Source organism: Bos indicus, chromosome 15 (assembly GCF_029378745.1).
Source record: "Bos indicus isolate NIAB-ARS_2022 breed Sahiwal x Tharparkar chromosome 15, NIAB-ARS_B.indTharparkar_mat_pri_1.0, whole genome shotgun sequence".
Taxonomy (NCBI): Eukaryota; Metazoa; Chordata; class Mammalia; order Artiodactyla; family Bovidae; genus Bos; species Bos indicus.
In genome coordinates this window covers 44,545,765-44,560,776 of record NC_091774.1, presented here as the reverse complement: position 1 = coordinate 44,560,776, position 15,012 = coordinate 44,545,765, and the positions used below count along the sequence as shown (strand labels likewise).

General features: G+C 50.5%; 1 protein-coding gene across 1 annotated transcript in view; it reads right to left on the bottom strand.

The window, feature by feature from the left end:
* Positions 1-8,126: 8,126 nt before the first annotated feature.
* Positions 8,127-15,012, bottom strand: part of STK33 (serine/threonine kinase 33) — a 208,289-nt gene continuing 201,403 nt past the window's right edge. Inside the window, exon 13 of the mRNA XM_070803714.1 lies at positions 8,127-14,330. Coding sequence (XP_070659815.1) covers positions 14,265-14,330 — 66 coding nt within the window. The 3' untranslated portion in view covers positions 8,127-14,264. The remainder of the gene's footprint in view (positions 14,331-15,012) is intronic.

Here is a 15,012-nt window from a genome sequence, read left to right as displayed (position 1 = left end):
AGTTCCGAAGCCCAGCCTCCCCTTGGATGGGAGACTGGCCCCTGCCCTCAAGGAGCCTAGGTCTTGATTCCCTGTTTAACAGCAGCTTCCCATTCATTTTAGGCCCCAAGGGAGGGCCCCAGCCACCCCAAGATGTCGGGCAGTCTGATCGAGACATGAAATATACATGCCCTTCCACCTTCCATTCCATATCTGGGAATTGATGGAAAGGAGCTGATCACACAAATGAGCACCTTCACAGTGCTGATGGTCACAGCCAAAGTCACAACCACCTGGGGTCCACGGGGGAGGGAGGGCTTCTTATGGTGCAAACAGTTCTGCTGGGCAGTGACACAGGGACATAAATCTGTAGTTACTGCCATGGAAAATGTCCGTTATACACTGTTTTGGCAAAGCCGTAGGTTACTAAAATGCATTTATGACATTTACATAAAATCATATTTGTTGAGAGCAAGAGAAAGGAAAAAGCCTCAAGAGATGGATGTTTTAAAGCTCCCAGAATGTTAACAGTTATTTCTCAGTGGTGAAATCTCAGTTGATTTTTTTTAACTTTCTTTTTTTTTTTCATTTCTTTGTGGTGTTTATATTTATATGTGCTGTGCTGTGCTAAGTCACTTCAGTTGTGTCCGACTCTGCTACCCTATAGACTATAGCCCGCCAGGCTCCTCTGTCCATGGGATTCTCACTGAAGTGGTTTCCATTTCCTATTCCAGGGAATCTTCCCAACCCAGGGATGGAACCAGTGTCTCTATGGCTCCTGCCTCTGCAGGAGGGTTCTTTACCGTTAGAGCCACCTGGGAAGCCCATTGTGTGTATTCAAATCAGAAAGTCCAGCTAAGGCGCACTGATTTGATGGAGGGCACTGACTGAAAGGCTGAAGAGAGACAGGTGCTTGGTGCCCCAGGGGTAGCTGGAGAAGCTCGTAGGACTTTTTTCCTTTTTTTATTAAAGGGTCTTTTAACCTAAGAGCACTTGGGAGGAGCCTCCAGGGGGCAGGGGAGCTGAGCAAGTCTGCTAGAGGAAACTGCTTCTTAATTTGTGAAGAAAACAAGACTATTTGGGGTAGAGGGTGGGGTGGGTGAGGGGAGGGTTCTTGAGGAGGGGAGGGAATCGCCTGCTGGTATAGCCTCTCTTTTCCTGCCCCTCCAGCAGGGGAGAGTGCAGCTGGCTTGTGGGGGAGAGAAAGCCCTGGGACTGGAGCTCCCAGACCTCGGTTTCCATTCACTGGGCCTCAGTTACTTAGTTTGAAAACTCTGAAATCCCAGAGCATGGAGACTCCTTAGATACTGGCCCAGCAAGTCCCCAGGATTTAGTGAGAAGCACTCAGAGGGTTCAGGTCAAGGCTGGTCCACCTTGCTCTGAGGGCCTTGTCAAGGGTCATGTAGGCCTGAGAGGTGGGAGTTTTAACCCCAGAGCCAAGGAGTGTCATGGGCAGACTTGCAGACCAAGCGCTCAATCCTGTCTGTCTGATTTCTTTAATGAGGACTCAGAGGCCAGGGTGGAGGGCCTCAAGCAGAGGCAGGTGTCTGTTATCTCTGAATTCCTGACTCAAGGCCCCTCAGCTTTAAGAACCGAACAGCCCACGGGCTCCAGCTGCATCTGCTGCCAGAGAAGTCAGGAGGAGGCCTGCCAAGGCCTGCTCCTCCTGTAGGCCACGTCTGAGGTTGGAGGTGTCTTGGGGATTCTTGGAACAGAGTTAAGGGGGAAAAAACCCATTCAGGCCCAAAGCATCAAAAGCTGAGAGTTTATACAACTTTTTGGTGCTTTCTCCAAGTGAAGAAAATAACTTTTTCCCTTTTTCCTTAAGGGAAAAGCATAGGGCGACACTGGGCCAAAATTCTCCATTCCTACAGCCAAAGTAGGGCCCTTCAAGGTGGGCCCTCACAGGGGCAAATGCAACATCCTGGATCTCTGGTCAAAAAATTAACTGCTGGAGGTACATGCAAAGGTGTTCAACATCATGAATCTTCAGGGAAATGCAAATCAAAGCCACAATCAGATATCTCCTCACATGGGTCAGACTGGCTATCATCAAGAAAGAACACAAATAACAAATGTTGGCAAGGATGTGGAGAAAAGGCAAACCTATTGGTGGGGCTGTAAACTGGTGCAGCCATTGTGGCAAACAGTATGGAAATTAAAAAATAAACATAGAACTACGATGTGTATGCTCAGTCGTGCCCAACTCTGAGACCCCATGGACTGTAGCATGCCAGGCTCTTCTGTCCATGGAATTTTCCAGGTGAATACTGGAGTGGGTTGCCATCTTCTCAACCTAGGGATTGAACTTGTATGACCCAGCAATTCTACTCCTGTGTCTGTGTGTGTATACACTGATACGTAATTAATATAATTGTAATTTCAAAAGATACATACACCCCAGTGTCCATACCAGCATTATTTATAATTGCCAAGATATAGAAGCAACTAAGCATCCATCACAACAGACTGGTTCCAAATAGGAAAGGGAGGACATCAAGGCTGTATATTGTCACCCTGCTTATTTAACTTATATGCAGAGTACATCATGAGAAACACTGGACTGGAAGAAGCACAAGCTGGAATCAAGATTGCCGGGAGAAATATCAATAACCTCAGATATTCAGATGACACCACCCTTATGGTAGAAAGTGAAGAGGAACTAAAAATCCTCTTGATGAAAGTGAAAGTGGAGAGTGAAAAAGTTGGCTTAAAGCTCAACATTCAGAAAACGAAGGTCATGGCATCTGGTCCCATCACTTCATGGCAAATAGATGGGGAAACAGTGGAAACAGTGGCAGACTTTATTTTGGGGGGCTCCAAAATCACTGCAGATGGTGACTGCAGCCATGAAATTAAAAGACGCTTACTCCTTGGAAGGAAAGTTATGTCCAACCTAGATAGCATATTCAAATTATTTTGCCAACAAAGGTCCATCTAGTCAAGGCTATGGTTTTTCCTGTGGTCATGTGTGGATGTGAGAGTTGGACTGTGAAGAAGGCTGAGCATCAAAGAATTGATGCTTTTGAACTGTGGTGTTGGAGAAGACTCTTGAGAGTCCCTTGGATTGCAAGGAGATCCAACCAGTCCATTCTGAAGGAGATCAGCCCTGGGATTTCTTTGGAAGGAATGATGCTAAAGCTGAAACTCCAGTACTTTGGCCACCTCATGCAAAGAGTTGACTCATTGGAAAAGTCTCTGATGCTGGGAGGGATTGGGGGCAGGAAGAGAAGGAGACGACAGAGGATGAGATGGCTGGATGGCATCACTGACCTGATGGACGTGAGTCTGAGTGAACTCCAGGACTTGGTGATGAACAGGGAGGCCTGGCGTGCTGCGATTCATGGGGTCGAAAAGAGTCGGGCACGACTGAGCAACTGAACTGAACTGAAGCATCCATCAACAGATGGATAAAGACGATATACATTCATATACAATGGAATACTACTCAGCTATAAAGAAGAATGAAACTTTGCCATTTGCATGGATGGACTTAGAGGGCATTTTGCTAAGTGAAATAAATTACACAGAGAAAGACAAATACTGTATGATATCGTTTAATGTGAAGTCTGAAAAATACAAGCTAGTGAATTTAACTTTTAAAAAAGAAGCAGATTCACAGATATAGAAGGCAAACCAGTGGTTACCAGTGGTGAGAGGGAAGCAGGGACAGGCAATATAAGTGGAGGAGATTAAGAGGTACACACTCTTAAGGTATAAAATGAGCTATAAGTATATTGCACAAAATGGGGAATGTAGCCAACATGGAGTATGTTAAAAGTGTTTGTCACTCAGTCATGTCCAACTCTGTGACCCCATGGACCATAGCTCACCAGGCTCCTCTGTCTTGTGGAATTCTCCAGCCAACAATACTGGAATGGGTAGCCATTTGCTTCTCCAGGGAATCTTCCTAACCCAGGGATCAAGCATGGGTCTCCCAAATTGCAGGCAAATTCTTTACTATCTGAGCCACCAGGGAACCCCACATGGACTATAACCTTTAAAAATTATGAACCACAATATTATATACCTATAACTCACATAATTTTGTATGGCAACTATACTTCAATAAAAAGTAATTGCTGGAGTTGAAGGTGGAGGAAACAAGGTAGCTGCAATGGCAACCCACTCAAGTACTCTTGCCTTGGAAAATCCCATGGACGGAGGAGCCTGGTGGGCTGCAGTCCATGGGGTCGCGAAGAGTCAGACACGACTGAGTGACTTCACTTTCACTTTTCACTTTCATGCATTGGAGAGGAAAATGGCAACCCATTCCAGTGTTCTTGCCTGGAGAATCCCAGGGACGGCGGAGCCTGGTGGGCTGCTGTCTATGGGGTCGCACAGAGTTGGACACAACTGAAGCGACTTAGCAGCAGCAGCAGCAGCATGTGAAAAATGGACCTGGAGAAGGATCCGAAGAATTCCAGGCAAGTATGCTGTGACCACAGGCATCAAGCGTTAAGAGCACACCCAGTCACAGGGAGTGGCCGGGAGGTTTGCTTCTGCCCCACTGCTCAACCGTGGTGGCTTCAGTGATGCGCTCAGTTTCAAGGCCATGTCTTCAGAGGTTTTGACACCTGGGTGGTCCAGAGTGGGATGAACAGGAGAGTGATGGGTCTGGAGACCAGGAACTGGGATGAGGAGAGGAATGGGGTTATTTGCCGTGAAACAAAGCCAGAGGCATGGCTGATATTGTCAGATCTCTGTAGGGCTGATGGGGCAGGGGACAGGCCACGAGGCAGTGTAGTATATTGAATAGTGCCCTCCCCCCAGCTTCCCACAATTCATGTCTACCTGGACTCTCAGAATGTGACCAATTTGGAAATAGGGAGGGTCTTTGTGATGTTAATTAGTGAAAGCTCTCTCAATTAAATCATAGCCCTAGATCCTATAAGAAGAGGAGAGGGCACGCAAACTCAGAGAGGAGGTCAAGGGAAGATGGAGGCAGAGACTGGAGTGATGCTGCCACAAGCCAAGGAACACCAGGAGCCACCAGAGGCTGGAAGAAGCAAGGAAGGGGCTTCCTCTAGAGGCTTCAGAGATAGCACAGACCTGCCAACACCTTGGTTGTGGACTCCTGGCCTCCTGAACTCTCCTGAACTGTGAGAGTAAATTCCATTGTTTTAAGCTACTGACTTTAATTTTTTCAGCTGCTCTAGGAAACTGATACAAGGAGAAAGGATGAAGGAAGCTTTCAGAGTAATACGTTTTCTAATAGCTGGAATCACACAGAAAGAGCAGATTGTCCTGTAAGGTAATGAGCTCCCTGTTGCTGTAGGGGCTCAGGTCAAGTTCTGTGAACACCATCAGACCATTTTAGGGATGGAGGAGCCCCACTCTGGAAAGGGGAGGGCTTCCAGGGACCCAAGTGACTTATTTAGATCAAGATCAAGTGTTTCTGATCTGGGCTGACCCCTGGCTCGACAAAGAGTGGGTGGGGCCCCAGGAGGGAAAGCTTGCCCCGTGCTTGACTTTCTCACCACAGCTGGGCTCCAGCATGAGCAGCAGACACCCCAGTCTGTCAGAAAAACCTTGCAACTTTGTCTCCCAACTAGAAACTAGTGGAAATGTGGGCACTTGGAAGAGGGATCTGGGGACAGTGTGCCCTTGAAGTTTGAGCACTGGGGCTTGAGCTCTGCTTCTCATGTTCCCTGGTCGCTGGCAATCCCACACGCCAGATGAAGCGGGGGCTGGTCTTGTACCCACGTCTCAGACAAGCTGCCACCTCCCCAAGTGCACCAACCTGCACTCAGGGTCACCCATTGCAGGCCATTTTGATGACCTCTCACAGCCAAGACACACCTTCACTTCTAAAACTTTCCTCTAGAAAAGGCACCCCAAGATCACGTCCAAAGGAACTCACCCTGGTAGCTGCAGAGAGCAAGCAGGCCAATGACCAGAGAGGTAGAGACCAGCTCAGCCTGAGCACTGGCCCCTCCAAGGGCTCAGGGGCCCTCTCACTGGCCATTCACTCTGGGGAGCCCTGCTCGGGCCTCAGGAAGATGAGGCTAGCCTGGAGGCACCCATGAGGGCTCACGGTGAACCTGAAGGTCAGCCGGAAAGATGGCTCTGGAGCAGGGGGTTTGCACAGTAAGTGGTTCCACTAGCTGCAGAGTCCATGCGCTCCCCCAGATCCCCCCAGACAGGCCCAAGTCTGAGGGCCTCCACTGACCACGGCTGGGCCCTTGGCTTGGATGACACGGCTCCATGCCACGTGGTCTCTTTGTGTCCAGGAGGCTAATCTGGGCTGATGGGAAGGCAGAGGAGCAAGAGTGAGAGTGGAAGCACCTGAGGCCTCTGGAAGCTTCGGCTCAGAAACAGCATGAGTCACTTCTGCTGCCTTTGCCCAGCTGGAGCAAGTCACAGGCCAGCCCAGACTCAGGGAGGGGAGATAGACTGTACAACTATATGGCGAGGGTGTGGATACCACGTGGAGAGTCCAGCCACATGTGGATGCAGAGGAAACTTCCCAGGTGACAGTAAGACATCCCACTGCCACTCTACTGGAAACCCTGAGGATAAAGGCTCAAGGCCGGGGTGGGGGGAGGGGCAGTGCCCGGCAGAGGATGGCAGTGACAGTGTGAGGGCCCAACTGAGGCCAGGCGTGGTTGGGGAGAATATGAGGGAAGAAAGGCAGGAACCAGGCAGGAGGCAACTTTGCCACAGGGAACCCAAGATGGTCTCAGCTCGAAGCATCAGCAGGTCACACTGGCTCCCCTGCTACTGGGGCAGACTCTATTTGCAGGCGGCTCATCCAAGGCAATGGCAACCCACTCCAGTACTCTTGCCTGGAAAATCCCATGGATGGAGGAGCCTGGTAGGCTGCAGTCCATGGGGTCGCTAAGAGTCGGACATGACTGAGCGACTTCACTTTCATGCATTGGAGAAGGAACTGGCAACCCACTCCAGTGTTCTTGTCTGGAGAATCCCAGGGACGGGGGAGCCTGGTAGGCTGCCCTCTATGGGGTCGCACAGAGTCAGACATGACTGAAGTGACTTAGCAGCAGCAGCAGCATCCAAGGCAATGGCATCCCACTCCAGTACTCTTGCCTGGAAAATCCCGTGGATGGAGGAGCCTGGTGGGCTGCAGTCCATGGGGTTGCTAAGAGTCGGACACGACTGGGCGACTTCACTTTCACTTTTCACTTTCATGCATTGGAGAAGGAAATGGCAACCCACTCCAGTGTTCTTGCCTGGAGAATCCCAGGGACGGGGGAGCCTGGTGGGCTGCCATCTATGGGGTCGCACAGAGTTGGACACGACTGAAGCGACTGAGCAGTAGCAGCAGCAGCATCCTAGCGACAGAGACCCAGGCAGCAGGAAGCAGGGCTCAGGGCCCCTGGAAAAGCTCAACTGTCCTAAGCTGCAAGAGCCCCAGGTGCTTCCATCCTGGGCACAGCCTGGGTCCCCTGCCTCTCGGCAGTTCCCAAGAGGAGATGTGCCTGCAGCCTCGGGAGCCCAGGGTTCTCATCCTCCTGTCACCAGGCCCAGCAGGCAGGCCCTTTCCTGACTCTTGCTAAGTGACTTCAGTTGTGTCCGACTCTTTGAGACCCCATGGACTGTACCTGCCAGGCTCCTCTGTCCATGGAATTCTCCAGACAAGAATACTGGAATGGGTTGCCATGACCCTCTCCAAGGGATCTTCCCAACCCAGGGATGGAACCTGCATGCCTCCTGCATTGACAGGTGGGCTCTTTACCACTAGCACCACCTGGCCACAAATAATATGCACTCCCACCCCCCGCTGTCTTTCTTCATCCTGGGCCTCCTTAACACCACCAAGAGATCCAAGCTTCTGAGGTATTAATGCTAATACTCACGTGTGCCTCCTGATTCTCACTCAGTTGAGCTCCCAGCTGCCTCAGATTCCAGTTGCATGGCCTGTGGGAGGATTCCAGAGTCCTCTCCAAGTTCCAAGGGCTTCCTGTGCTTCTCTCTGCCTCTGGGCTCCCACCACCTCTCATTCTGCCCCTGGACTCACCTAAGCCCACCTCAGGGGCAGTCAGAGCCCAGAGCCTGCCCCCTCTCTGGCTCTATCCCATCTCCGTGCACTCAGGCACTTTGCAAGTTGGGAGGAAGTGGAGATCAATAGAGGCAGGGGACTGACTGAGCCTGCTGGGGCTGCCATGATGAAATAACACAGACCGTGTGGCCCAAGCAACAGAAATATATTTTCTTACAATTCCAGAGGCTGGGAAGTTCAAGGTCAAGGTCCAGCAGGATCAGCTTCTGGTGAGGGCCTTCTTCCAGGCTTGCAGAGAGCTGCTTTCTCACTGAGTCCTCGCAACACAGAGGTAGAGGGAGCTCTCCCATGCCTCTTCCTATAAGGACTCTCCTCCCATTGGATCAGGGCCCCCCCATATGACCTCATTCAACCTAATTACCTCCCTCCAGACCCTATCTCTAAATATAGTCACACTGGAGGTTGATATGAATTGGAGGGACGATACAATTCAGATCATAACAGGGGTGTTGACACAGAGAGGTTAGGTTGCAAATGAAAGATTTCCACCATCTGGTGCTCCTCTCTCACTTCCTCTCCCAGAGCAATGGACTTGCCTCCCCCACCCATCACTCCCTCAGTCTTTCCACTCAATTCAGGCCTGTTGTGCTCTTGTCTTCCAGCCCCAGAACCCACCAAGTGATATTCTGCCAACGAGTATGTTTTCCTTCCCAGGAGGACTTTCATGAATAACGTTTTCCCAATAATGTAACCTAAATGAAATGTCTTAGTGTGTTTCCAGAGTCTGCAGAGGATCCTGCAGCCCACACCTCCTAGAGCCTGGCCACACCTGAACACACTTGCAGGGTTTGAAGAACGTGTCCCGAGTGGCTCTGGTTTTAATTAGCTGCTATTCTTCCCTTTTAACTACAGACTACTATTAATTTAGCTTGCTTCATCATTATCCATTTAGTGGCTTGTCAGTTAACCGCACAATGGGCGAGGACACATAGTTGCAACAACAGGGTTTCCAGCATGTAACTTCCCACCACCTAGCACTGGAGATGGGCATTCATGTTGGTGCAAAAGTGGAACATTTCTGTCCTGTGCCTACCTTGGAGGTACATGTTACTCACCCCCAACCCCACTGCTGAAAGAAGCTCATTACTGGTGATGAACTCCTACAATTTGTATTACTTAAGTAACTGGTGATACACCATCAAGGTAAGAATAGCACAACTATTGCCTGATTTTTAAGTTCTCATAAGTTTTATATGTGTTTAAGCTTAATATTCAGAGAAAGCAATGGCACCCAACTCCAGTACTCTTGCCTGGAAAATCCCATGGATGGAGGAGCTTGGTGGGCTGCAGTCCATGGGGTCGTTAAGAGTCGGACATGACTGAGCGACTTCACTTTCACTTTTCACTTTCATGCACTGGAGAAGGAAATGGCAGCCCACTCCAGTGTTCTTGCCTGGAGAATCCCAGGGATAGGGGAGCCGGGTGGGCTGTCGTCTATGGGGGTGCACAGAGTTGGACACCACTGAAGTGACTTAGCAGTAGCAGCAAGTTTAATATTCATCAACAGTAAATATGCCGTTCATACATACTGCCAGCAGCCAGTAAGTTGCAGCCATACTGCAGCTTACTTGAGAGTTCTTTTTCCCTAGGAAAAAGAGGCAGGTTGGGTGAGCCTTGGGAGGGAAATTCAGCATGGAGAACACAGCGCATTCCCTGGGCACTCGGGCCACTGAGATTTCCAGACTCCCATCAGAACACTTGCGCCCCCTTGCTTCCTTCCTGAGCCTATAGAAGTTCCCAGAGATGCCCCAGGGGAATGAGAGGTATTCGTGTCGTGGTTCCAACCCAGGCATCACTGAGTGGCACCCAGCTGGGGCAGGGCTCTTGGGAACTTGAGTCTTGGCTAAGCCTCAGGCACCTGGGTCCTGGGCTGGAGGGGCAGACAGTGAATGTGAGTCATCTGTCATGTGTGCAGCTAAAACCCAATTCTTGTGAGTCAGAGGGTGCACATGAGTGTGTGTGTTGGGTGGTGGTGGTGCTGCTGCTGGGGGTCATTATGTAAAGCCTTGAGCCGGAGCCGGAAGGCAGGGCGTTGAGGCAGAGCTGGGTGCTCCTTGCTGGGCGCTCCTTGCTGGGCGCTCCTTTCTCCTGGCCACCTGGGTGGCGCTCCTGTCATTAGCTGGGATCTCTGCCACTGGATGAGGTCTGCACTAACACTTGGTCTGGCAGGCCTTGCTTTTCATTTCTTTTAAATAAGTCAGATCATGTCGTCTGGCTTCCTCACACTGGCTCCTCCAGTCCCTGAAGTTTCCAACACTCTGCCCAGGTAGGAAAGGTTCCTCCACGGCAGAATCTGAAGCTGCTTTCCCAGCATCTGTCCTCCTTCCTTGGTGTCCAATGTCCACGGAAGGTGATCCATCATCAGAATCAGTGACCTGACTGTGCCCTTTTGCACCCTGTAAAATCGTCCATTTTCCTTCAACCATGTCAAAGATAAAGCAAAACCTGGAAGCTGGAGATGGTGTCCACTTGACCAAGTGCGTGTGTCCCCAGTTGCTTCAGTTGTGCCCAACTCTTTGCAACCCCATAGTCTACCAGGCTCCTCTGTCCATGGGATTCTCCAAGTAAGAATACTGGAGTGGGTTGCCATGCCCTTCTCCAGGGGATCATCCTGATCCAGAGACCCAACCCGTGTCTCTTATGTCGCCTGCACTGGCAGGTGGGTTCTTTACCACTAGCGCCAAATGACCAGTAAATGCTGGTCATATTACCGGGATGGGGGGGAAGCAGTAAATAATCCCCAGCCGTGGATTACTGACATTGTCCTGTTGCCACGATGGGAATGCTGCAGACTTCTCAGTCTTCTCCCCTGGTCTGAAACAAATCCCCCCTAAAAAAAACATTCAATCTCATTTTAAATCTCAATGCCCAAAGGCAGTGCTGGGGACCGGGCATGACTGATCAAGAGTCTTCCAAGAAACTCAGGTCGGCTGAAGTCTCCTGCTGGCCCCTCCCCCTCAACATGGCTGAGGGTTGGACTCCTGCTACTGCCTCATAGGGAAGGAGGAGGGAAGCTGCTAGGTGAGGAGCTACTGGAGCCTCTGCCTGCCATGTATCTGGAAGGGACATTCTGCAAGAGACATCCTGAATGAATGAAGAGTCTTGAGAGGCCACCTAACACCCAGCTCCCACTCCCAGCTGGATCCCAGCCTGGCTTCTGATCCAGGGGGCACTGAGCCATCAGAGGAGCTCTTCCCTTGAGCCTTGCTGTACAGAGCGGGGTTGGCCACAGCCTACCCTTGTCACCCCAGAAATGCCTTTTTATTTCTTTTATGGGCTCTGTGTTTTGAAAGATTCAGGTTATGCATGTGGCCAGAGCCATTCATCATAGGCAGAGATGCTCTTCCCATTACGTTCCTTGAAAACAGCCTGCAAATCCCATCACTTACTTTGGGGCCCAGATAGGAAGCAGAGCTATTGTGTATCAGGATTAGCTGGAGAGCCCCAAGGTCTGGGGTTGGGGCCAGGGAAAGCCTGAGAGGTCTCTGAGGGCCCTCCCACCACGTTCCTCTGTGCACTTCCTCCCTTACATGTGACACTGCTCCCACAGACCCTACCCCACCCCACCCAGCATGTCACATCTCAGGCACCTCAGCACTTGTTCCCACCCACGTCCACCCACTCCACAAGGCTGAGTCCACAGCAAGCAGGGGCTACGTGAGGGGGCGTCCAGGCTGCTCTGTCCTACCACATCCAGGTGGGACACCTATGGTTTGGGCCTCACTCTCATCGCTGTGAACACATGGCATCTTTATGGGCAGGCTGCTGCCATGGCCTCTGGCTCCCAGGAGCTTCCCAGAAGCTGGGGAAGCAGAAGTCCTGAAGATAAAGTGAGGGGCAAGTGCCTCAGGAATCAGCCCTGGTTTCAAGGGTCGCTTCTGAGCCTCTGCTTGCAGGCAAAAAGCATGTGAACAAGCACACATGCGAGCAATTCCGGGAGTTCTCATGGAGGGCGGGGCAGGCGATCCTCTGACGAAGTCTCAGACCCTGCGCGTAACGTGGAGCAAGGGTGCAGAGCCACTTCATTTAGGCATGGGATGTGCCTGTGTCCCCGAGGCTGAGGAGGCTCAGGGACATTAGGTGACGGTGACGCAGAGGATGCCCTGTGCTCTTCCTATTGGGAGGGCCTGGGACAGGTCCCTTCCAAGACTGCCAAGCCTCTCCTGCCTCTCAGTGCCACCCAGCAGCAGTGAAGCCACTAATGCATCCTCTGGCAAACAGGCTTATGGTTCAGTTTGGGCCTTCTTCCCTCTCCATATAACTTAGAGGACAATTAGAAAACAGACACTTAAGGAAAATGAGTGTCTTCCTGGGTAATCTCAGGGAAATCTGAGCCTTCTGTGCCTCAGACTCAACCCAGGCTCGCTCTCCATCACTTCCCACTGGCAGCACCCTGGAAACGGGCTCGTCTGTGGTTACCGAGAGTCTGCCACAAGGACATCGATGGGGAAATGAACGTGCTTCAGGGACACATTGTCATTAGAGGCTCTCCTAGTGAACTCGAACCAGAGTGCCCACAAATCCTTGCTAAAAGGAACACGATGAGCTGCAGTAACGGGCCTGGTGTCCAGAGGACTGGGAGTGGTGGCCACACTTGGAGGCCTGGGTTCATTTGGATGAACTAGAATGAAGGGCCAAAACACATGTCATATGAGGAAGCGCCCAAAAGAAGTGAAGACACACTAGAGAGCGCTCATAGGGCTGTGGGGGTATACCTTCAATTCTTCAGAGGCCACTATGTGGCAGAAGGAACAGACTTTAAATAGTTACCAGGTGGTGAGTCAGGAGCGGGTGTCGGTTAACATGAAGATTTCTCTAGTCCTGGTGTGTTTCCACAGTGGAATTCATCTGTCCTGGAAGGTGGGGAGCCCCCCATTTCAGGGAGCTCATCATCGGAGGCTGTGGGTGGGGGTTCCTCCCGAGGGATTGTTGGGCAGAAGAAACAGTGTAGACGGTCCATGATTCTACAGATCTGGGCTTCAGGAAAGTATGACCCATCCTTTTCTGGTTTACTGCTGATGGGAAGCTATGGAAGTATGATTCAGCTATTGAGGGCATGTTACCTATCACTATTCAGATTCGATTAATCAACCTTATAAGGAGGTTTGGCCATATCTCCCAGGGATACTTCTCCCAGTGGTATTTTGTGTCAGTCCACTCCATTCTTATTCCCGTTCTTATTCTCGTTCTTGCCAACACATAGTCACTGTCCAGTTCTTGAGAGAGACAGTCTGCTGGGTGACCAGATGGTGCCTGGAATCCTGGGTCTATTGGGCCTCTGGGTTCTGTGAGTTCTGTCCAGTGTGTAAAAGCCCTTGTGCAAAACTATTAGCCCTGAATCTCTCTTCACACGCTTTCTCTCCTCTAGGCCGTTTTCCCCTCTCTCAATCCACCTTGATCCACGCCAGTCTTCAAGTCCATCTCAACCAGCCATTTCTGCTTCAAGGTCTGATGGCATCTCAACTTATTAATAGTATGCAGGTGGAGCTCTTCATTCTGCTGCCATCCCTGACCTGGTGTTCCTCAGTGAGTGAAACCACCGTTAGTCTGGTTACTGAAGCCAAAGGTCATTCTTGGCCCCCTGCCCCTTTTCCTTCACCCTTGGATCCAACCATCACTGGATCCCATCAATTCTGTCTCCAAAACATGTTTCATATCCACCTACTTCTCTCCATCTTCTCTGCCACCCTCTTACGCAGTGCCTCCTAACCAGTCTCCAGTCTCTTGCTCTATTTGAGTCATTTGTTACAGGGAAGGCACAGACATCCTTGAATCAGTTTCCATCCCCCAGCTGAACACGTGATCATTTTCTGCTGTGTTGAGAATAAATAGGTTCCTTGCTGTGGCCCCTGAGGTCCTGTAGTACCTGGCCCTGTATCCCCCTCGCCCATGTTGTGTCTGGCCTTTGAACCAAGTCCTGGAACCCAATGTTCCAGGACTCTTTCCCTGTTCACTCTGCCTAAAGCATTCTTCCCGTCAGCCTTCAAGTATCCTCAGAACGACTTTAGGACAAGGGTCCTAGCCTGTTATTCTCTATTTACCTTTCTCTATTTCCTTTATTGCTTTAATGATAACTTTTCTACTATTTGTATAGGTCTCAATCATCTTTCCTTCCCTCCTGCAAGACTGCAGGTTCCTTAAGGGCAATGACTTTGACTGTCTCTTACATAATTTTCTGTCCAGTGCCTGTCACAATGCCCAGCACAGAGTAGATGCTCAATAAATACTTCTTGGAAGAAGGACTGAGTCTCTCAATCCAATTCTACTGAGTTCTTTGTGCAATTCGTGGTCCTTCACCCTGCTGCTGCAAGAGTGTGCAGCTGGTCACCTGGAGGAAAAAGGAGTGGGCAGTGAGTGGTCAGACTGATGTTCCCCTCCAGGCAAGCAGAGTGCACTGCAGGCAAGACGTCACTGCCAAGAATGAGTAAGGGGGTGGGGGAGCCGACAAGGGTTCACAGTCAGGGACCGTGTGAAAAAGAAACAGTGAAGAGGGAGAGGGCGTCTGTTTACTTATGGCTGATTCATGTTGATGGCAGAAACCAACAATATTGTACATCAATTATCCTCATTAAAAATAAATTAATAAAAAAGATATAAAACTAAAAAACAAAACAGTGAGCCAAAAGTTGGTATAAAACTCAAGTGGGTGAATGACTAAATCCTATACTGAAGCGAGGACGGATGTCAAGCTACGACCAGGTAACTGTTTCTAGAGGCAAAACAACTCTTGTAAAAACATTACCTATTTTAAGGGGCTTTGGGATCTTCTCCATTCATTAGAAGCCTTTTCTATTCTACCAAATTTCCAAAACAGCAATGAGGACCCTATGTAGGAACTCCCTCTCCTCCAGTGACCTGCAGGAAGCGGACTGAGGGATGGCTGGCAGCGGGTGGGGGCAGGAGGCACCATCCTTGGCTTCCGGCCTTCATTCCAGAGCAGACATTTGCCCCATCCTATACCACAGAAGGGCCCGAGCCTTCAGAAACAGCCTGTGCTCCTTGAACCAGGA